At 38.8% G+C, this 24,005-nt stretch overlaps 1 protein-coding gene across 1 annotated transcript; it reads left to right on the top strand.

Moving 5' to 3' along the window:
* Positions 1-6,594: 6,594 nt before the first annotated feature.
* LOC124256467 (carbohydrate sulfotransferase 1-like) lies at positions 6,595-9,876 on the top strand. The gene is made up of 3 exons (XM_046690456.1): positions 6,595-6,662; positions 7,916-8,123; positions 9,002-9,876. Exons 2-3 carry the CDS (start codon positions 7,993-7,995, stop codon positions 9,813-9,815), a joined length of 945 nt encoding a protein of 314 aa, XP_046546412.1. The 5' UTR covers positions 6,595-6,662; positions 7,916-7,992; the 3' UTR covers positions 9,816-9,876.
* The last annotated feature ends 14,129 nt before the right edge of the window (positions 9,877-24,005 follow it).

The following is a 24,005-nucleotide window of genomic DNA, read 5'->3' as shown; positions in this document are numbered from 1 at the left end:
TGACTTGCTCACATGTCAAAGCAGGTAATTGTGCAGTTTACCGATTTCAATGTTTCTGTGATGACCTTCTCCCCTCATTCAAAGAGGACATGAAATGAAATAACACTTGTCAATCACTGTCTCCAATGGGGAAGTTATTGCTGTTTGGAAGTGGTGAATTTGGTTACTTTGGGTGTCCGAATTTAAGCGAGTATCAATTCAATTTCCGCAAAGTCTATTTTGTGGCTGGTTTGAATGATGTTACAAAATCGACAGCAAATGACATCCAGTTTCGACATCAATTCAGTTCGTTCATTTTGGAATGTAAATATTTTGTGTAGTGAATATCTATAACATTTTCAGACAGGTAATAGGTAATAGTCGGCTGCATCATGGTGAATTGAATTGTGGAAAGGAAAGAGAGATGGGTAACATTGACTGATAGTTTTCCTGCAGCTCCCAACCAACAATATATTTACACTGGAGAAACACAATACCAAAACTCACTGAAAATACAAACCTATCTTATATATCGTTACGAAACATCCTTGGAGGGCAAGTATTTGACGGTAAAGACAAACCTCGCACTATCAGTGCCGAATTTGGCTCACTGAATCAAGGGCAGTCATAAAACAATCACAGTGATTGAAAGGAATGATTCATTCACTGGGCAAGGCAGCTAAGAAGCATGTATAGCATTATCAGTCACGCAAAGCGCAAATAAACATTTATAATACATCTTTGATCGTAACTTTAGATGGTGTGTCATGATCAGTAAAATACAGAAACTTGTTACAGTAGTATTCAGGATTAAACGACACCCTCAACAAGACGTAGCATCAGCGTTTCATTAGCTGCTTTCTCACGCTAAACTGTATAGTGAATGAGGAATGACTACTCTCGCCATTACATATATCATATTACAAGCACTGTTAGCATTGTGCTCACTTGTGTGAAACATATTGAAATGGAAATGTTTTAGAAGCCAACCGTTTTAATACTAGGATGTCTCTGGGGCGATCCCAACATCTAGTCAGACCTTTCGCCTCATGTCCCCTCTAATGTTGAATTGTCAGAGAATTTGTAATTTGTATGAGAATACCCTCATGTGTCAAAGTGACACATTGTCTACACGACAATAAACATTGGAACAAGACAAAAATATCATTTATTTGCTTTCTTTTTCACACTAGAATAAAGCTCAAAACGTTTAGGTTTGTTGATGTCACAAAGTGACTGGTTCTGCAGTCAAAAATTATTAGCTGCAATAATAAACGTGTCAATTCCTACCACCATTAGGACGGGAAGGCACAATCAATTGACATTAGATACCAAACCAAACGAATTTCGAAGATGCTTTGTGTTTTCTCCTTTGACACTTTCATCAATGCTTTTGTTCAGCGTTGTCTTTCGCGAACGCGTGTAACGTACCACAAACGACACAGAAACGATTATTTCCAGCACGAAAATTCTCCGCTTCTGCAACTTTGCTCAATCACTTGAACTAGTTTCAAGAATATTATAATTATATTTGTTTTGTTGCTTATATTGACTTTAGAAATTTCTTCGACATACGTGTTTTAATAGGCTTTATGAAATGAATGATTAAATCAAATATTGTTTACTGTTTGATCTTTCAATAAATTAGCTGGCAGTTCAAGGTTGTTTCAACTTCTGCACCTTATACAAAACTGATGAACACTATCTCTATGGAGTATACACTTCGGGAAAATTACAATTCGAGTTTCCGTCGTAACAAATATAACGAAACGAATAAATTATATGTTACATAAGGTGGGAAATCAAAATTCATCCTTTACGCTTGACAGAAAGCGTTTACTGCACTTGCAAACTATATTTCATCAATGCGTGTATAAATATATACTGAGTCAAAAAAGAAACTTCACAGTCTTTCTTCAGGGCACTATAAAAGAACAAGAGATGGTAAGATGGTTAAATTGTTATTATTTCATTGCTGAGATCTGTGTGATGTACTCGATACACTGACAGTGCCATAATCAGCTCCATTAGGCTACACCGCCGTTCCAAAACATGGGTATACAGAATGTCAAGTCACAAGAATAAAAATGCGAAATTTCTCAGTTCAATATCGTGTATGTCCGCCCCGCGCGTTCACCACTGCCAAACACCGTCTCCTCATCGACTGCCTGATGCTTGGTAACACGTGGTTGGGGATTCTGCGCCATTGCTCTTGCAAGGCAGCGCCAAGTTCCTGCAAATTCTGAGGTTGGTTCCTAAGACCACGAAGCCTTCTCCCAAGTGCATCCCAAACGTGCTCTATTGGATTAAGGTCAGGGGACCTCGATGGCCAGTCCATGACGTTGATTCCAGCGTTTTGAAGGAAATTTCGTGTCAACATCGCGGTATGCGGCCGAGCATTATCATGCTGGAACTATAGACCTGGGCCATGAGCCGCCATGAAAGGAACGAGTTCAGGGGTGAGCACCTGGTCGCGGTAAGCAGCAGCTGTGAGGTTTCCACGGATGACCAGAAGTCGGGAGTGGTTGTTCTCACAGAAAGCACCCCACCCCATGCAACTTCCGCCCACGAATCTGTCGACTTCCTGTACACAACATTGGGCATACCGTTCACGACGTCGTCTCAAGACCCTATGCCTGCCGTCCGCGAATCTGAGGGTAAACCTGGATTCATCGCTAAAGACGACTCGATTCCAGTCTCTCTGGGTCCATCGGAGGTGACGTTGGGCCCACAGCAGACGTTGACGTTGATGAAACGGCGTCAATATTGGCCCACGATATGGACGTCGAGAATGGAGATTGGCAGCCCGCAACCGATTTCGAATGGTCTGTGAGGACAGTCGACCTCTAAACATCTCAGCCCTGGTTCGTGTAGCCGGCAGAAATCTGTCACGTAGGTGACGTAGGACGATTTGACGATCTTTTGCTCGTGACGTCACACGTGGACGACCCGACCTTGGGCGATCAGAATTGGTGCCAGTTTGTTGTAGACGACCTCGCAAGTCATACACAGTACGATGGCTGCATCCCATTGCTCTTGCGACGTCAATAACTGAACTTCCCGCTTGCAACATGCCAACGGCATGTTCACGTTGCACATTTGACAATCGTGGCATTTCAAGTACCGTTAGAACTGTGGTTTAAAAGTGTTTTTTCAATTCTTGAGGCCAATGCAAACACGTGCATATGAGGAAAACTTCGATGCGAAGATCACGTGATCGACTGCACGTGCAAAACCTGATTTGGCACTAACGTCATTTGCACGACGAATGGATGGGTTTGAGTGGGTTTTGCTAACGTTTTTCTAGAGTCGAAAGATAGGGATCCCATTTCGGATACATAGATGTATCATCCGAGTAAAATTATTCATTATTTTTCAAATTACATTTTGTGAAGTTTCTGTTTTGACTCAGTATATATTTATGTGATCAAATATCAGAAACATTTCGAGGTATATATGTAACATTTGTTGGGGTGACTAGATGTCCTCCTGGCTTTTGTATGGTGTATGTGAGGTCCACGCGGTCATGTCAAACACCCTACATTGGTTACACCAACTTGGGTTGTCAGTCCAGATTTGAAGAGGTCATCATACGACGATGTCGTATTGGCCACACAAGATATACACATGAATATTTGCTTAAAGGTGAGGATCCTCCGTTTTGTATCCCTTGTGATGAAAGAATCACGGTCAAGCATGTCCTGCTTGAGTGCATTGAATATTCTATCACAAGGGATAACTATTTCAAAGCACGAACTATGAAGGATCTTTTTACTAATGTCAGTTCTCATTTAATTATTGCATTTTAAAAAGAATTAGATTTGTTAACCAATTTGTAAATAGATAAATATTTTTATGATTAGAAGTTTAAATTAATACCTTAGATTGTTAGTGGTTGTATCCTCAAGGGGGGTTGAAGTATTGTAAAATTATTGTCCTCCTGAGAGGGTACGTAAGTCCCAAAATTTTCAAAGTCAATTTAAACTTGCCAGGATTTTTAAACGTAGTATTCTTGTCATTTTAATTTTGGCTAACATTTCTTACGATCTCCAGCAGCTGAAGGGATGGTGTAAATCCATCTAGGGTCCATGCAGGTAGCAAAGGTACTGTTAGTTCCCATGGTCCCTGGTATGGTTGATCTACCTTCTGGTGTTGGCGATCTATAGCCTGTCTTTATATTGTATTGTCAAAATAGTGCCATCAGTTTTATCTTTCCACACTAGTTTTAGTGGTAATTGGGATATTCTAGTTGTATTACCGTCCTTCGTCGTTAAATATTAACTCACTCACTCACTCACTCATGTCAAACAAACAAATATACGTTGTAACATTGCAGTTTATAAAAGATAAATGGCAAATGCCATTTTGAACTATCAGCTTATGTTTTTTCCCGAAAAACATTTTTAATGATTATGTGTGCTTCATATTCCTTGCGTCTCATTAATTATACATGTATTCTGAATTATACTCCTCCGAAATACATCTTTTGTTAACATAAATTGTCTGTGAATAGCGTACGCACGCTTAAAATTAAAATCACCACACATTATACAGAAAGTATGCCCCCAAGTTCAGAAACGTCACTGAACACGAAGAGGTTGAGCTCTAACACTTATAAGTGGTATATCGATCGCATGTCTCCAACAGACACTATACATGTACGTGCTTCAGCAATCTGTTGCGGTCATTAAAAGCAACTTGCAAAAGTATTTTGTCGCTCTGTCCATGATATCTCAGCGGCATGTGCAAGGCAGGTTCGATACCCCTCCATTCTTTTTCTCTTAATGGAACACCTGTCGCGTTGCGAAGCACTTCACTCTCTGGGCGTCAGTTTTATCACTTTAGTGGGGCGGATGACACATGTTCTAATGAAAAATGTCTGTTGATACCACAACAAGAGCTGTCTGGGAGAACTCCTTAAGGCAAGCTAAATGCATTAGGACACAGTCAAGGAAAGTTATCTTAATGATTTTGGTCATTATAATATTTGCATGGACGATTTCACAAATGCGTAAGTACATCTGACTTTTTTTCCAGTTTCTATGAAATCTTGAGATCCGCCCTTTCAAATGCATAACTCGTCTTCAATGTGTATGGACAGTCATGTATTTCCTTTTGATCCGATCTGCTTTTTACAGTTTCCCTATCTATTTAGCCTTTACTCTGGCGATGATCAGGTACCATCACTGAGTTTCTGTGATTCCTTTGTACACGTATCCCAGTTAGGTGTACTTTAATACCAGATGGTGTCTGTTTTTGGTGTTAAATAATTTATGTATAATTACAATATTTGTATGTGTTGCAAGTAAATTTAGATGTAAAACCGTGACGATCCGGTTTAGAATTGAGCTTCGGTAACCCATGCTTGTCGTAAGAGGCGACTAGCAGTATCGGGTCGTCAGGCTCGCTGACTTGGTTGACACATGTCATCGTATCCTAATTGCTTAGATCGATGCTCATGATGTTGATCACTGGATTGTCTGGTACAGGCTCGATTATATACAGGGTGCCGCCATATATATTTATATTATATATATATAGTATATTGCTGATTGCGGCGTAAAACTAACTCACTCACTCACCAACGAGTCGTGCAAATTCTCCCAGACAATACATCAATGTTAAAGGTTCAAGGTAAGAAAGCAACGTTGTAGCTGATTACTATATGCATGTGTCTCTTGCATCTTGGTGTGGATAACAACAATTTGAAAAGCATAGTTATTGTATGAATGAATAGACACGTCAGGTGCCGGTATCTATTATAGTGAGTTTCTATCAGCTGGCTGAGAAAGTGAGCGATTATGGTTTTGCGCCGCCTTTTTTAATATTCCAGAAATATCTAGGCAGGGTTCACCAGAAATTGGCTTCGCATATTGTACCCGTGTGGAGACTCGAAAGCTTTAACCACTACGCTACCCTATCGACCCAGTTGAGACTGAGAATTGTCAATGTTGTGTGTATGGAGAGCTTGCAACCTACAACATACAGAACAACGATATAACGAATACTGACGAACATTTCCCCGGGGAGAGTTTAAATGCTGTTTCATTAATTGCACATGTCGATTTGACTGTATACCAGATCACAACCAGTACATACTGAGACAACACTGTCATGCTTCTTTATTGAGCAATGCACCTTGAATGTGTTGACTGAGTTTGCAATAATGAGCCAATAAACAGGAACTTGTTGCCTCGTAACTGAAAAGTTTAGGCAACGATGCCATTCCCTCTGTAATGAGATTATTTTGACAGGCTAACGCCTGAACACACAATGCCACTCAAATATATAACATTGCGCTGTTGTCTTTAGTATTGATGTGTATATATATATATATATGCAAATGGCCTATGTTGCCTTTTCGGAAACATATTCGGTTATTACGAATAACAACAGTGGTTGTTGGCAAAACTGCTACGTGTATGACCGATCTCGTGTGCATTTTCTAAAACGACGCTGGTGCCTGTTGCTTAAGGGTACGTGGTTGTGCTTTTTGTGCATACTTGAGCATGACGTGGAACCTTGTTTCCCTCTTTGCTTCCCTTCAGTGAACATGATTGTTTCTTAAACAAAACATGTGATCACTACCGGTTTATCAATAACTTACAGTTTGTTGTTTCTTCTGATCAGGAGCTTGCACTATGCTATAAATACCAACAACGGACGGGATGATTTCATTCAAGGTAAGACACATTAATATGTACATAATTGACAAACGGTGGGCAAAATCAGCTTTAGGTTAATAAATGTGGGAAGGAAAATATACCTGTGAAAAATGGATTGGTCACAAGCATCATGAAAGTTTAAGCTCACAAGCAGGACTGAGAACAGCTGCTGAAATTCCGAAACACGATCCAAAACACGTTTATCAGATGCATCCACATCGATTGCTCATTTGTTTTGTATGTTTCACACTAAGCCAAGCTCTAACCGCTGAAACCCACGAAGGTCCGGGTTAGAACTGGTCTTCAGCAGCCCATGCATGTCGTAAGAGGCGATTAAAGGGATTGAGTGGTCAGCCTTCCTGACTTGCTTGGTTGATACTTGTCTTTGTATCCTCCAGCAATGCTCCTAATGCCAATGACTGGAGCATCCTGGTCCAGGCGAGATTATTTACAGCCCGTCGTCATTTAGCTGGGCTATTGCTAAGATAAACAATAAACAAATAAAAGACAAATTCAACTACGGTGTATGCTTTTATTTGCTCATAGGCTCTCTCAGACTGGTATTCTGTGTAAAACGCTGATGGCAACCTAGGGATTCCGGACGTAAAATATCGAGTTAAAAACAAACGAAACATGGTTATTCGACGTTAATGTATATAGATATTACAGTGGTGTTTGAACTTTGAGTTGAGCTGAGTTATCTTCTTTAAGTGAAATCTTCTGAGAGGAACATATTTTGTCGTTCCTTGGACTGACTCCCATTTGTGTTTCCTAAAACAGTGGTGTGTATAAACTGATAAACGGCACGCAGGTAACACAGGTGACAACATATGGTTTTATATCGGTTGTTATGGTGATTCATAAAAGCATGATAACGATAGAATCGTACAATGGATTCTAAATGTTTTACATGGAACGGGCTTGTAGCCGTCAATACACGCACGCTTGCGCGCACACGCACACACATACACACACACACACATCCACACATACGTGACCGCCATCATAGAACTTGAACATTGCTGAGTGAGGCGTTAAACAAAGAAACCAGTACTTATAAAAACCAAAAAATATATACCTATTTCAGTGAGATAGGTAAATAGTACCCACCACATTTTTCAACAACATATTATAACCTATGGCGTCAAAGAAGAGGGCGATGTATTTAGATTTCAATGTCTATACGTTCTGTCAGTGAAAGACATTTACAACAAAAGACACCAATGTTTAGAATATACCAGCCTGGACACATCTCAATTTCTATACGACAGGTGACAAGACAACAGCTGCTCCACAGAAAAAGGAGGCATCAATACACACTGAAACCCGATTAATTCTCTTGACATATATGCGCAGTGGGTCGACCTTCACCTCTGAACTCTTCCAGACTCACCCGGATGTGTTTTTTATGTTTGAACCTTTTCATACGACATGGTATTACAGGCCGAAGATTATACCTTATCTGCACAAGTACAAGAGGTAAGAAGTCGTGTAATGGTGGTCTACATTTCACACATGCACTACTTCAGGTTTACCCCCAACAATAAACTGACACGTAGTGGGTGGGTGAGTGGGTGAGTGAGTGAGGTTTAAGGCGCCGCTTCTAGCAATATTCCAGCAATATCACGGTTGGGGACACCGGAAAAGGGCTTCACACATTGTACCCATGTCGGGAATCGAACCCGTTCGTCGCGACGAGCGAACGCTTTAACCAATAGGCTACCCCATCGCCCCTGACACGTAGTAATTTTACTGAAATGCTGTTCATATCGGCGTTAAAGCCAACACTGTAAACTAGACGTTTCAGTTAACATATGACTTTCATACGTTTCAGTGAGTGAGTGAGTAAGGTTTTGCGCTCTTTTAGCAATATTCCAGCAATATCACGACGGAGGACTCTGGAAACTGGCTTCACACATTATACCCATGTGTGGAATCGAACCCGGGTCTCCAGCTTTGACGCTTTAACCACCGCCCCACCGTATGTTTCAACTATACCAGTTACATTATATATTCAGATGGGATCAAGTGAGATTTGTCAGGAATATAATATTCAAATGAATACCTTCGATACATTGTCATTATAATTATGTAATCGGGTATATACCACGGATGCGTTTATATTGCAACTGTTGGGTACATAATTATCACATACAGTTCCCCGAAAATTGACCTTATTGTTTTCTGTTATATAACTAGGAAACAGTATCAAGCGTTTCTCGTGAACGTTGATGCTTAATTTGTATACATGATATAACTATTTCATAATTATATAATTATCATGCAGAGATGTGGACTATTTTCGAAGTATCATAAAGTAATGTCTAATTTTCACTTTTTTATAAATTTACTTGCAGAATATATTTTGATGATTTGGAGAAGTTTCTCACAGATGTCAAGATAGATACTTTGGATAAACTCCTGAGATGTCAATTTAAAAATCTTGACATTTTGACCTTAATCCAGGAACATTGGCACGACAGTATAACAACAAAAGCCTACAAACTTTGTACAGTGGAGCAGATTGGTGTAGCAGGCATCGAAAACTGTTTACCCATATTGACAGATGCTTGTTCTAGAGCAAAGGTAAACTTTATCAAGACGATTAACCTCACAATCCATCAAGCTGAGCCATTCATCGACAAGGATCCTAATCTGAAGCTTATTTATCTTGTTCGGGACCCACGTGCTGTTCTGTCGTCCCAGATGCGCTATGGGGAATTTGCACCGAGCGCAATAGACTCTTATTCCAAGACGTTTTGTGGAATTATGTTGAAAGATATCCAAAGCTATGCCAAGTTAAAGAAGACACATCCAAACCAAGTAACCTTTGTTAGATACGAAGACATAGCACACAAACCTATACCCTTGACAGAGGACTTGTACAATTTTGTTGGCTTGCCCCTAACGCAAAATGTCAGAAAACATATATATAATATCACAACTGGCGGCAACGATGAAGATTGTCCTCTTTGTATTTCGAAAAGCAATTCGACCCAAGCAGCCGAAAAATGGAGACTGCAAGCAAAGGATGATTTTGTACAAATTGTTGATTCAAACTGTAAGAATGTGTATCAATATATTGGTTATCTTCCAATAATGAATGCTTCATCGTTAAGAGACATGAATGTTCCTGTCCTGACAGTCCCTGCACATGAACTTATGTTGTGAATATACATGTAATATTCAAATTACTTCTCTGACACATTGCAAATAAATGTGTTGAATCTTGCACACCGACACACCTTTTGTCATGGATTGATATGTCAACAGCTATTATCTTGCATCAAAATACATATGACAATTTATTACATTGTTCAGTAAGGTTGATTATATTTTACAATCAAAGCAACCAGAACATATGGCCCAGTCGTCTAAGAAGCCATGGTGCGCTGTGGGAACGCCAAAAACCTACAGTTGTGGGTTCGGTTTGTTTTATTTTATTTTAGTTTTACGCTGCACTCAGCTATATGGCCGCGGTCTGTATATAATCGAGTCTGGATCAGAAAATCCAGTGATCATCATCATGAACATCGATCTATGCAATTGGGATACCATCACATGTGTCAACCAAGTCAGCGAGCCTGACCACACGATCCTGCTAGTCGCCTCTTGCGACAAGCATGGGTCAATGAAGGTAAATTCTAATCCGGATCCCCATGGGTAAGAACGTACACTAAAATTAAATGACCGGACAGCATACCTGCTGATATTGGGAAGTAAAATCTCTGACATATTTACTAAAGTGTCAAACTTACACTACACACAATACTGATGCGAATCCAAACACATGTTATTTTGTGGTCCCGGTGTTCATATTTGCCAGGTAGTGTTAATGACCAATATTCAGTTATAACCGAAATACATTGATAAAATTGTCCAAGAAAAAGTGGTTGTATGTTCCGTTCCAATCACAGAGTATATATCTTACAAGTAAAATCATATATCACACAGTCCCACTTGAATAGAGAAAATGGCGTCGTGGTTACTTCCGGTTTTCCACAGAGCAGCAAGGAGAAGATAAGAGCAGACGATAAGTGACATAGAGGAGGCCCGGAGCGTGCTTGGGCACAAATGTCTGAGGAATTCAAATGACATGGAGAAATTGGTTGTGTCAGGAGCTAGGAAACATTATAATCACATTGGGTAAGTGTTGTCAGCCATTAATGAAAGGAGATTTAGTTTCGGATTTGGTCGATCTGGCGCTATAGATAACCATTGGCTTGAGCGGTCTGGACAATAAGCGTTGCAGTTCATGAAGATGCTAACGTTAGATGACTTTTACGTGTCAGACATAATTCAGTTTACCGTTATAGTCGGTTAAAAATTACCAGCATGAGGGCGGTCAATCTTACATGAGCATCAATCTACGCAACTGGGATACGATGAAATATGTCCACCAAGTCAGTGAACCTGACCACCCGTTCCCGTTAGTCGCCTCTTACGACAACTATGGGTTGCTGAAGACCAAATATAACCCGGATCTTCACGGATTGATGATGTAGCGACAGGTCAGGTTCACTGACATGCTTGACTCATGTCATCGTATCCCTACTGCGTAGATCGATTACCAGGATGTGGATCACTGGATTGTCTGGTTAAGACTCGATTATTTACAGACCGCCACCATATAGCTGGAATATTGCTGAGGGCGGAGTTTAACACCAAGCAAACAAACATCAACTACATGTAGCTGGTAAATTCACTAATAATGCTAAATTCAACTTGACGTTCGGAAAGGTGTGGCTGCAGATTTTATATGAAACCGCATTGCAACAATGTAACGTCTTTGGGAAGACTGAGAGATAGGTATGTCTTTCAAGCAATGCCTAAAACACTTGAATATTTTCTTTAAAATCCACGGCTCCAGGAATAACAAGTGTCGGTCCCCAATTGTACATATTTACGCTAATTGCATGACTTACTGTCGAAGTATATGGTTGGCATTCACAGGAAACCAGTTCATACGTGTGCATTGTCATGTCCATAATGTAGTAAGTGAAAATTATTATTCATTGAAAATAGACATTAATGGTGATGTTTAAACATGAACTGCCACTTCATCATGAAAACGTGTCAGTATTTGTCAAGAAAAAACTGACGTGTAGTTCAGAACTATTTTTTACTGCGTTTGCATTTTTAATCTCAGTACTGGGAGCTTGAATATTATATTTTCTGGAAGAAGGCGTCATTTAGGAGTTCATTTGTCTTGTCAAATAATGACCTGTTGCTCCTTTCTGTGTTTTGTTGCAACGAAATACCTCATTCATAGGAACCCGTAAACGTCCGGGCTAGAAGTGATCTTCAGTAACTCATGCTTGTCGTAAGATGCGACAAACAGGATTGGTCACTGGATTGTCTGGTACAGACCCGATTATTTACAGACCGCGGCCATATAGCTGGATTATTGCTGAGTGCGGCGTACACTCACTCACTCACTCATTCATGCATATGATCGGTTGTGTGATGTGAATGTCATCGTATCTTATCCTGGTGACCATTGTCGTTACATGCTTCTATTCATCCAAGAGTCAATGGGTACCCGATGGGATGAGATGTTAGTGTTGCTGTTAACTTTCTGGCGCCTCACATGTAGCTTGGGTTGTATAGAATGAAAATCGAGTGCACAAATGATTATTGATTACACTACATGGTTAAAACAAAGAGGGTCCGTGTGATCAGAGCATTCCGGATCATCATCTGAAGGCTCATCCCTCATGACACGTTGTCCAAACGGTGAAATGTGACTTCTACTGGGAAGCGCTGTCCAGTAAAAGACAGTAATAAACTCTTAGGAGACTTCCTAAAACTGCGGACTTCAGCATTACCAAGAGTGACAGAAGGGTTATGTTCCAAGTAGCCAATCTGGGTGCTTCCCAAGTATTAATTAAAACGTCTGAGGCTGTATCCAAGCATCATGTCGCTTAAATTTTTTTGTTTGTGCCAACGTTTGGCACCCGCTGAAAAGGTACTGGCGAGTCTCAATAAAATCTTTCCATTATCTGCATTTCGTACTTACTTTCTGTTCACACATTCAAGGTTTAGAGTAGGTTGTGACTGGCCATGAGCTGTAAAGGAAAAGAACGCCGGCCAACCAAGGTATCCACATTTACTCACTATTCACCTGATTCACTGAAAGAAGTAAACATAAAATGTCGTAGAAGACGAAAATATCCTGCTTTTCCTCTCTTCAAGTTGAGCATAGGTCAGGTATGTGCAGATAAAACTAAGATCAGTCTTGTTGATTTCACAACATGTATATATATATTACGTTTGATCTGAAAGTTCCTGAAGTGGATATTTTCTACACGAAAAGGAACACTTCCACTGATTTTAACTTCCTTATGATTTACCTGTTTCTTTGACTGATATATGGTTGTGTAAAGATACTAAGTGTAACTGAGTTTGAACTCGGATGTCATTTCGGATGTCAAGTCATGTCTGAGGATGTCCAAACGATGCAGCCCCTAAAGCGTTAAGCACATATGGAAACCCACGAGATTGTAGCTTGTGTTTCTCAGAGGGGGACATTTGTTAAAAGTTATCAATATTATTAACGGCAATATCGATTTATGAGACAGTGGTACAATAATAATAAATGGATATTTCGTGTGCGCCATAGTCCATCCAGAGCATGCGCAAAGCGCTACATATAAAAAGAGTCACTAGAGTTCATGAGGAAGATATGACAGTTCGTCAAACAGGGGTACAGGGGCGATGAGAAGTCTGTTGACAGTGCCGACTGTGGACCCGAAATTCTGTTGATCTTCTGTTGACAGACGATCCGCTGGTTGTCAGTTGTCTGTACATCTAGTACTTACATTACGCCAACCTGAGTTTTACACATTGTTTAAACCGATATATTAAATATAGTAATGACTTAATGCTTTGGACATCAAAACCAAAATGGACCATAACAATATCGTTGGCTTTCACCACAGAATGAAATAGGGTACCATAAACCATAATTATATGTCAACTACGAATTGTTGTTTGTGCTCATATCTGATGCAAGTTTCTGTCTGGCACAAACCGTTGATAGTGACAGTGATGGGCTTGTCGTTCCGCCAACCTTTGAGGTGTAAAAAACTGAACAATCGGAACAAACGCGTACGTGGTGGGGTCTCAATGCATGATGGGGCACAAATGTCCTGAAAAATTGTCTGGTAGAAATGAATCGCTAAGAAATGTAAATGAGATAATGATGAAAGGCTCACTAAGGAATTTCCGTGCTGAAGGTATAAAACAAACCAATCTAGCTGTTCGCACTTGTATATATAAATTCTATATTTGAAGTTATTGCGTTTTTACAGTTCTTTGGAAACAATCAAAAGTCAAAACGTATTACATCTTTTAACAGTACTAACAGTAGTGTTGGGAATCTCAAAATCTCATAATTGATGATTGGTTCATTACAACCGATCAATCATAATTGGTTAGCGTCATTTATGAAATGTGTTAATGCACACAAAAATAAGGAAAAAACATGTAGTTCCTTGGGGCCTTTTTTGGCAAAATTTCACATCTTTAAAGCATCACTAGTATGGAGGAACATAAATTTCTTAGAGTCTTTAAAATAAATTCAATCATGACTTGGAACGAGCTTGTAGTGCTTATGAAATGTAACAGACAAAATGAACCTAGTGAAAAATACTTTTAATGAAAACAAGTGTTCTAGAATTGTTTGTGTTCGATTATGAGAAAACATGATCGATTGCTTGGTCGTTTAGTTACTGCGACCAACCTTCGATTATTTCAATTAATCGGACCACCACTAACTAACAGTCATGATCAGAATGATTGAATATCGCCATGCTATAATAGTTTCAGATGTAATTAGTAATGCTCATATATGGTTTTCATAGTTTCTATATCTGTGGGCGACTTTATTTCACAATTCACTTGCACTCATTGTTACACGTCATCCATCCTCCCCAAACCGTTTCAGCTGAACATGTGTATTCGTTGCTGTCGTGAAGCAGTTCGCATATTATCATAATTCGTCCACGGAATTACTATAATTAGTGAAGGGTGCAAATGATGCTTCAGGATGCCACTTTACCTATGTTTCTCCATATATAGAACATTTTGTAGATTGAAATGTTTTATGCTTACACCCTTATAGCACATACCATGCTACATAAACACTGGTCGATTTCAATCTTCACCAGCGATTGTGATAGGATTTGCATACATGTGCATGCCACGATGTACGTCTTCCAGCAAAGGGTCATTCGTCATAATTCCTTTAATGTACCAGCACGTTTCCCTGATCGGTATACGATAAAGGAAATCAGATGTGTTACTTGTGGGCCTCTTACTACTTGTGCATGAAGTCGATGTAATGCCACAGCTTGTCACGGTTGGGGTATATTCAATATTGACAAACACAGGAGACAACACAGGAAATGTTGAGGCTACCGTAGAGATGTTATTAACGGTCACCTGATACCATCAAGGTACTTTTAAGGCTAATGTTGATTGACCACGTGTTCGTAACAAATTAAAGGAGGTTGGGTAGCCCAGCGGTTAAAGCGTTCGCCCGTCACGCCGAAGGCCCGGGTTCGATTCCCTACATGGGTACAATATGTAAAACCCATTTCTGGTGTCCTCCGCCTCGATATTGCTGGAATATTGCTAAACGCGGCGTAAAACCATAATCACTCACTCACTAACTCGTAACAAATTAAACGTGTGAGCTGGCGAATTAGACTGGTTTCTCCTGTCAACTAATTTCACAATTTTATGATGCTTTCAACTTTTAACAATGTCCATGCTTTGCCTGTCATTATAATACTATGAATACGGGCCAGGGGTCTTATGTACAATAAACCATCTTGATCTTGATCTTGACTGGTTTGGCTTTGAAAACTACCAAGACGATGAGACTTACATAACATGTAACATGAGTCATATCTTATTTTCAATGAGAGAACGACATATAAGGGAACCAAATATATATAGACACTTAATATCATCTCACTGGGTCGTACTGTATTTTATGTATCTTTTACCTTTTATTATATTTTACAGTATCGTAGGTCAATGTTGGCCGGACACTTTTATGAAGTGTGTGACACACTAATAAATTTTTTCTTTTTTTTCTTCTATAAATAAACATGGAAAGCATTTATCTTACCTTCGTGCAAAATACTTTAATTTCATTGGTCAATTACGCTTTAACACGTTTCCGTTTCACTTTTCCCAGTAGGGTGACAACTGGAAATATTAGAATTTACTCCTTGTGGGGGTATTCTCCGGACGTGGACACTCTGTGTCGTGTACAAACTATTACCCACTGCCACGGTAACCGCCAAACCTTCCGCCTAGAAGCTGTATCGGTGACAATCGTATGACGTCATAATATGACGCATGCAGTGCACAGAGTTCAAAACCGTTCGATTAGCTGTTTTATACTTCACTATGTATGTCGTTTTACTGACTTTCACTGCTTTATTTAAACTATTATATATACTACCCATCAAAAGTTTAGACTCACTTAAAGCACTCACTGTATGTATATATGGTAACATAGAAGATGAATTTCTCCACTAACTTGGGGCAACCAACCGTAAACCTTATGCATATGAATTGCACGAGGATCATGCATCAAATTGCTGAAAAGCATGTGAAAATATCGTGCATATGAACAGCTGCGTTTTGGTGTGAAGTTTTGTTAAAAATTCGACAATTTTCACTGAGTTTCATCATTTAGTGAACTCATGACAATAATCTTTTTAAAGTTACGAATTTATTTACAATACATCAGTTCATGTGTAAACAGTACCTTCAAACAGTATGGAATATTTTGCAAAATCTAGATCAGAATAGTTGACTGAAGTAAGTGGCTACATTTACACTTGTGAGTCTAAACTTTTGATGGGTAATATACTTTGAATACGCTCAATTTAAACACATTTAACCATGTTTATACCAGTTTTAAGCCTGTCAGAATATGTTTCACTGATTTAACAAAACAGTCATATTGTCGTTAGAGAGCTTATCGATCTTCAAAATAAAACAAAATGATATTTTGTACATTTAACATAGCGGTAAGATAATACGTTGTAAACTCCCTCGGGTAATACGGTCTGATGAATGCCTTTTTTGTAGCAGTGTCATCCCTCGAGATGAGCATACAACTTATACTTTTCAACTGTAGGAACTACATAAAACTAGTTGTGTTTTAGATTGGGATTTTATTTCTCGTATAATCTAAGTCAACAACATATTCAAACCCTTACATGGGAGGAATCAGAAGTCCATTCTCGGTAACCATTAGTAAAAGGTCCGTGAACAGGCCAACCGCCACCATCAATGTGTAAGTAAACTAGAAACTATAAAAATATAGTCAGAATGACAATTGTAGGGGTTCTAAATTCTACACGTATTTGTAGACGATATAGCGGTGACAATGTGATTGCCCGTTAGGTTCAACTAAACTAGACAATTAACTTGCCTTTGCATGTGTTACAGATGGGTGCTACCGATGCGGCAGGATACGCTCGTGTTATCACGAACACTTGGTGTCTTCAGAATTTATAGTGATTTATACGAGTGAGTGAGTGAGTGAGTTAAAATTTATCGTCTCATCGGCAATATTTCAGCCCTATTGTGACGATAACAATTGTTTGTTTTTGTTTTAAACATATTTTATTCATGAGAAAAGGATTGGGTACAAGTTATACAACTTAGAACACCCTCTCCGTAGTATTTACATAGTATTATTTACATTCATTCTACAAGATGGACAGAGAAGAACAGAGCAGAAATATGGGAAAAAGAGGAACAATTGCAACATTTAAGAAAATCGTTTTGAATGACAAATATATGTTTGAACAATTTTAAATATGTTTTGATTTATGTGAACAGTCAGATCTGCATTGCCATGTAATAGTAACTCATAGGTTATATCCACATTTGTAATACTGCGTAAATTAGTCATCATGATAGTTCTCTGTACTGTATATAATTGACAGTCAAATAAGTAATGATAAGAATTTTCACAAACATTTCCACAAGAACAACTTGGGTTATCTCTAAACCAGCACGGAATAGATCATAATTCAACTGACTACAGGTGTAACGTAGTTTTGTAAGGATGATGTTAGTGATTCTCGGTCCAGAATCAAAGTATTGAGGAGCAGTTTTATGTTTTATAACAATATTCGATATAAAAGAATTCAATGACTCGCTTTTTCTCACTTCAACTGGAAGTTCATTCCACATTCTAATTGTGGATGAAAAATAAGAATCATGGGAAAATTTTAATCGCGAGAAAGGAAGTGAGATATCATCAGAGTTGCGAAGATTATAGCTACATTTAGATGCTACTTCCCCAGGAACAAGATCAATAAGGTACGATGGTGCCATATTATTCTGTATTTTGTAAAAAAAGGCGAAGTTTACGCTTTCTCCTACGTTCTGCTAAAGATTCCCAACCAGTTTCATAAGAGAACAATTAATTGGTATACATAGTAAGAAATGGAGAGCGCCCCCTGGTGGCGAGCAGGCAACACGCGCGTGCATGACCTCTGGTGAATGTAGCCCAGCAAACTGGATAAGAAGTCTGTGGTAGCTATAGTTTCCCCAAAAGTCAATTAAAGAGGATGTGATGTGATGCAGCAACACACAGAGGCCGTATTGGCTGCTTTTTTATCTACCTACATCACCTTCATGAGGACCACCTCCGTGGTGTCGTGGTTAGAGTGTCCGCCCGGAATGCGGAAGGTCGCGGGTTCGATCCCCGACCGCGTCATACCAAAAGACGTTAAAATATGGTACTTGTTGGTCCCTGCCTGGCGCTCGGCATTAACGGGTACAACAAGGACTGGTCGGCTCGGAGTCAGTGTAATGTGTCTGAGTGGGGTATTCATGCTTCACTGCGGCATGGTATCACAGTGGGCTAGCACTATAAAACCAGCTTCAGTCTGGGCTAGTACAAGCAGCCGCACATACACATACACACAAATCAGCGCGTCGACTTCCAAGTAAAGCAACCAGATCGAGACCAGTGTTGGTGTCATTCGTTCTCTACAGGGATAAAGTGTTTGTGATAAAGTCTTCTAAACTCCTTAAAGGGGATAAGATTCGCATCACCCAGGATTACACTGACATGGAGCGGAGTGTAAGCAATAACCTCAAACCATTCATGGACAAGGCACGAGATGAAGGTAAGTTTGCAGTTTTGAGAGGCACAAACCTCCAGATTGACAATGACATTTTCAAATTCGACTCCTCCTCAGCTGTGCCTTAACTCCGACATGTAAAGAAACTGAAATCTGACAGACCCAGCACTAACCCTCATACTCCTGCTCAGCATGATAATAACAGTGAAGATGATGTATAACGGTGTGGCCAAGGCCCTTTCTTCAGTGATATCATCCTTAACGTTTCATGTTGGAACATAGAAGGTCTTAAAGGAACACTACAGTGTACCCTCATTTAAATATTTTGCGTCTAAGCATGATATTTTAGGATTTGTAGAAACATGGGCATGTGAAAGTGATGTGTTTTCATTTTCCGAATATAAACAAATTTGCAAAACTAGAATACAGAATAAGAACTTTATTAGAAATTCGGGTGGCTTGCTGTTTCTGCTCAAAGACGATATTTCAAATATGTTTAGTTTGCTTTATTCTGACTCTGAAAATATTTTGTGGCTGAAAACAACAATCCCGAAATTGACAAAAATGTGTTGATAATTTGTCTGGTATACTTCTCTCCATCGCATTCTAGTATCCACTAATCAGAAGCACTGTTTGACATTCTAGAAAACGAGAAAATAAACTTCAAATCTGATTATCCTGATTGCCATATCATCATTATGGGTGATCTCAATGCTCGTACAAACTCTTCTCCTGGCTACATAGCCAACGACGACGTCAAACACCTGCCTATCGACGACGACATGGACTACACTGAAGATGACGCTGTGTTACCCTGCTCCTCCAGAGACCCTGTCATTAACAAAAGAGGTAATGAATTACTGGAATTGTGTAAATTGTCAGGCCTCAGGATCTGTAACGGAAGAATCGGAGCAGACGCTGGAATTGGTAAAATTACTTGCCTTGCAAATGAGGGACAAAGCGTTGTACACACTCCGGCACAGCGATGACTTAACATAACGTCACTGCCACAGGCTAATTTGCATAACACGTGACCGGACTTTTCTCTTGTTTGTAATCAAACGCGCATATTCATAATAAGAAGAGACTGGACTCACGAAAGCTTTTCGGCGCTCAATTCATAATGTTTTACATTGTTACATATATATTCTTCCACAACTGCGACAGTTAGGTCTATGACAGTACATATTTAGATATCAAACTGGCTGCATCGTTTGCTCTCCGTTGGCTTCGATGACAGCACAACCTATGTAAACAAAGGATCGCTACGCAAATCGAAATAGTGTTACACGTTTTTGGATATTTTCTCAGTGAAACTAAACCATTCCATTAAAGATGTTTAGTTAGATGTTTAGACTCGTCAAAAATAAAAGAGTGAAAGAAATCTGTACATTATATTGAATGGACATTGCAAGACCCTGGCTTGCCGCATGGAACTCTGGGTAGGAGAGTCAGCGTCGTAGACTCTGTTTTAGCTTCAAAACATACAATCTTTCTATTCAAGGAATATGCCATTGTCGATCAAATAGAATCTACTCACTTGCGAATATAATTTTCGTTATCAATACCACGCCATAACTCCTCAGAAGAAACTGCTACATTATTACCTAAATGCAGACTGTACTGGAAAGATGAAATCAAGGAAGATTACAAGCAGAGATGGTACGTTGAATCACAAGAAAACAGGCAAGAGTTCGATGATATTTTATCATCTCGAAATGTAAACACTGCTGTCTCTGTGTTACAAACATCATGAAAACGGTCTCCTTCTGTCTCTGCTAACAGTCGGGGTAAGAAGGGAGGTAACTGGTACGACGCTGAATGTGAGAGAGCACGTGCAACAGCGCGAGGGAGGCTGCGCGTGTTTCACGCCTCGAACAGTAGTGCAGACAGACAGGTGTTCATTGCAGCCTGGAGACACTATAAACTGTTATGTAAACGGAAAGCCCAAGCTTTCTCAAACTCTTTCATGGAAAAACTCTGTCAATCGTTTAAGCAACATGATAGTAGAACATTCTGGACTCTTGTATCAAGAAAATCAATGACTTTTTTCCAAAAGTAAAAGCTTAAATGTCTGGATTAACCACTTTAAAGGTTTGTTTCATGAAAACAAAAACTGTGTAAACGTTATTGAATTATATAAATTTGTCGATGGCTTTGTTGATTCAATTGACGAGGATTATATCAACCTGACAGCTGATGGCGATGATGAACTTGATAGGACTATCACTTTAAATGAAGTGTTGTCTGCCATTGACTCAAAGAAATCGGGTAAACCACCAGGATTTAATGGTATTCCCATAGAATTTTTTAAACATGCCCCATTAGAATGTACTGTCATGTTACTAAAGTTATATAATGTATACTGTCCATCGGTATTTACCCTGAACAATGGACTTCTGGGGTTATTCTTCCTGTTTACAAGAAGGGCAGTGTAAATGAAGCTAGTAACTACAGGTCTATTACTCTTCTTGATGTGGCGGGTAAAATTTTCGCTAAAATAATATGCAATAGGCTCTTAGTGTTGTCTACAGAGGAGAATGTTATTGTCAAAGAACAGGCATGTTTCAGTAAAGGCTTTCAAACAACTGATAATATATTCATTATTGATACTCTCATTCAGAAATTTTTGTCGCAGAAGCGTGGTAGATTTTATTGTGCCTTTATTGATTTAAGAGCTGCATTTGATTCAGTCTATCGTAAGGGTTTATTATTTAAGCTCTGGAATTGTGGTGTTAAAGGAAAGGTATTTAGAATTATTAGAAATATTTATAAAAGTGTCCAGTCATGTATATCTCTTCCTGGTGGTTACTCCATGCAGTTATGGATATAAGTGTTGTTGGTTTGCAGAAAAGATTAAATTTACTATCAGAATATTGTGATAAATGGAAACTAGCAATCAATATTGCAAAAAAGTAAAGTTATGGTCTTCCGTAACGGCGGTAGATTACGCTCATGTGAAAAGTTTTGGTTGAGTGGCTCCAAAATGGAAGTGGTTGGATGATATAAATATTTAGGTGTCCAGTTGTCATCGTCAGGGTCTTGGTTTGTAACCCAGAAAACTCTGGCCCAACAGGCTTGGAAGGTATTGCAGTTGCTAATGTCAAACGTAGGTAAATTCTCTCTTCTTCCGCATGACGTTGCTGAGCATATTTTCGACACTAAAGTTCTTCCTATTCTTACTTATGGTTCCGAAGTTTGGAGATTTCACTCATCGCCTGATATTGAAGGTATTCATGATAGATTTTGTAAATTAATGTTATCGTTAAATAGAGGTACTCTAATGCTGTTAGCCCGTGGTATTTTAGGTTGACCTAATGTTAAAGCTTTTCATTATGTCAAAATAATCAAATTTTGGTTAAGGTTATTGTCGCAATCCGACAATGTGATTTTGAAGCACTCCTATAATTTTCAGTATCGAAAAGCTGAAAATGGCAAGTCTTGTTGGGCATTAAACGTTAAATCATTATTATTCAGTTATGGTTTTGGTGAAGTTTGGCTACAACAAGGTGTAGGAAATAGTGTTTTATTTATCTCTCAGCTTAAGGAAAGGTGTATTGATATTAAGCAGCAATGCTGGAGTGCAGATTTGAAGGGTTTCGCGAAGTAGGATTTCTACAGAACTCTTAATAATCAATTTAGCTACTCAAATATACTCGAAACTGTAACAGTTAAAGTTTACATTGCAAATTTCATCAGGTTTATTTGTTCAAATCATGAGTTATTAATTGAATTGGGCAAGAGGTGGAATATTCCCAGATCAGAAAGATTATGCCCATTCTGTATTATCCCAAACATTGAATCCGAGTACCATTTTTGTTTAAAGTGCCCATTTTGTCATAGTCTAAAATATACACTTCTTCCAAAATATTACTGGGAATATCCGACTTCAGATAAGATGCCAGCATTATTTCTCTCAAAAGGTGTAATCTTGAGAAATCTCTGTAAATTTCTGTTTTTAGCAGCCAAGAAAAGACGAATGTTCTTTAAAGATGTCCCTCTTAGATAAACAATTTCAATGCATTTATTTTATAAAAGCTGTTACTCATGTATAAATACATCTATTATAATTGCGAGCCATCATTTCAAGCTCTCTGTATACAACAAATATATGTACCACAACATCTGTACCTTTGGTCTGTGGCCCCTTTACGAAATAAACACACACTGACTGACTCATAGTAAGAAATAGTTAATTATAAAATCCTGTCTACGAAGGACAGTAAAATAACTAGAATATCACAGAGACGAAATTAAAACTAGTAATTAAATCGAAAACAGTAAGCTATAGATGACAATACAATATAAAAACGGGCTTGCCAACAACTGAAGGTAGATCACCATACTAGGGACCATGGGGACTTACAGTACATTTGCTTCCTGCATGGACCCTAGCTGGATTTACACCATCCCTTCAGCTATTAGCAATTTTTGATATTCAAGCCACAAATTAAAAGAACATATATTCTACGATTAAAAATAATAGTAGATTTAAATTTACATTGAATGCTTTGGGACTTACGTACCCTCTCAGGAGGACAATAATTTTACAATACTTCAACCCCCTTTGAGGGTACAGCCACTGACAATCGCAGTTATTAATCTAAACTACCAATAATAAAATATTTATCTATTTACATACCATTTATCAAAATTTATCTAGTAATTCTATTTCCTTTAAAAATTCAATGATTAAATGATAATTAACATTAAAAAGATCCTAAACTGTTTTGACAATGAAATACGCATCCCTTGTTATGGAAAAATCAATACAGTCATGCAGGACATGCTTGACCGTGATTTGATTTATACGAACCACGTAGAAACACCCAAGAAAGCAAAAACAAAATAACATAGAAAAAGAAAGAAAGAACGACATACATACTGTACAGTGGACTTTAAGTAGAACATTATTTATAAGGGACTTGTCACCTATATTAACAATCTTACAGCCTTGAATCAATATAATGGCGTTCATGTTTGAAGAATCTGAAAAGATCACACCTCATCCATTGAACAAAGGACCGTAGAGGAGACTACTTTCTTGTAATCATCTGCCTCACGTTTCCTGTTTCCACACCAGACAAAGACCGGTGGTTGTCCTCTGTAGGCCACAGTCTAATCCCTCTATAGCTAACACACGCCTTCGTTGCTTCCAGTAAATAGTGTACATATTAGCCCTATTTCCCTTCGGTAAGGAAGACATTACTTCCTATTTACGTACCAATGGATG

The sequence above is a fragment of the Haliotis rubra genome, unplaced genomic scaffold (assembly GCF_003918875.1).
Source record: "Haliotis rubra isolate DU_JTF1 unplaced genomic scaffold, ASM391887v1 Scf629, whole genome shotgun sequence".
Lineage (NCBI taxonomy): Eukaryota > Metazoa > Mollusca > Gastropoda > Lepetellida > Haliotidae > Haliotis > Haliotis rubra.
This window is presented reverse-complemented; position numbering and strand designations above follow the sequence as displayed.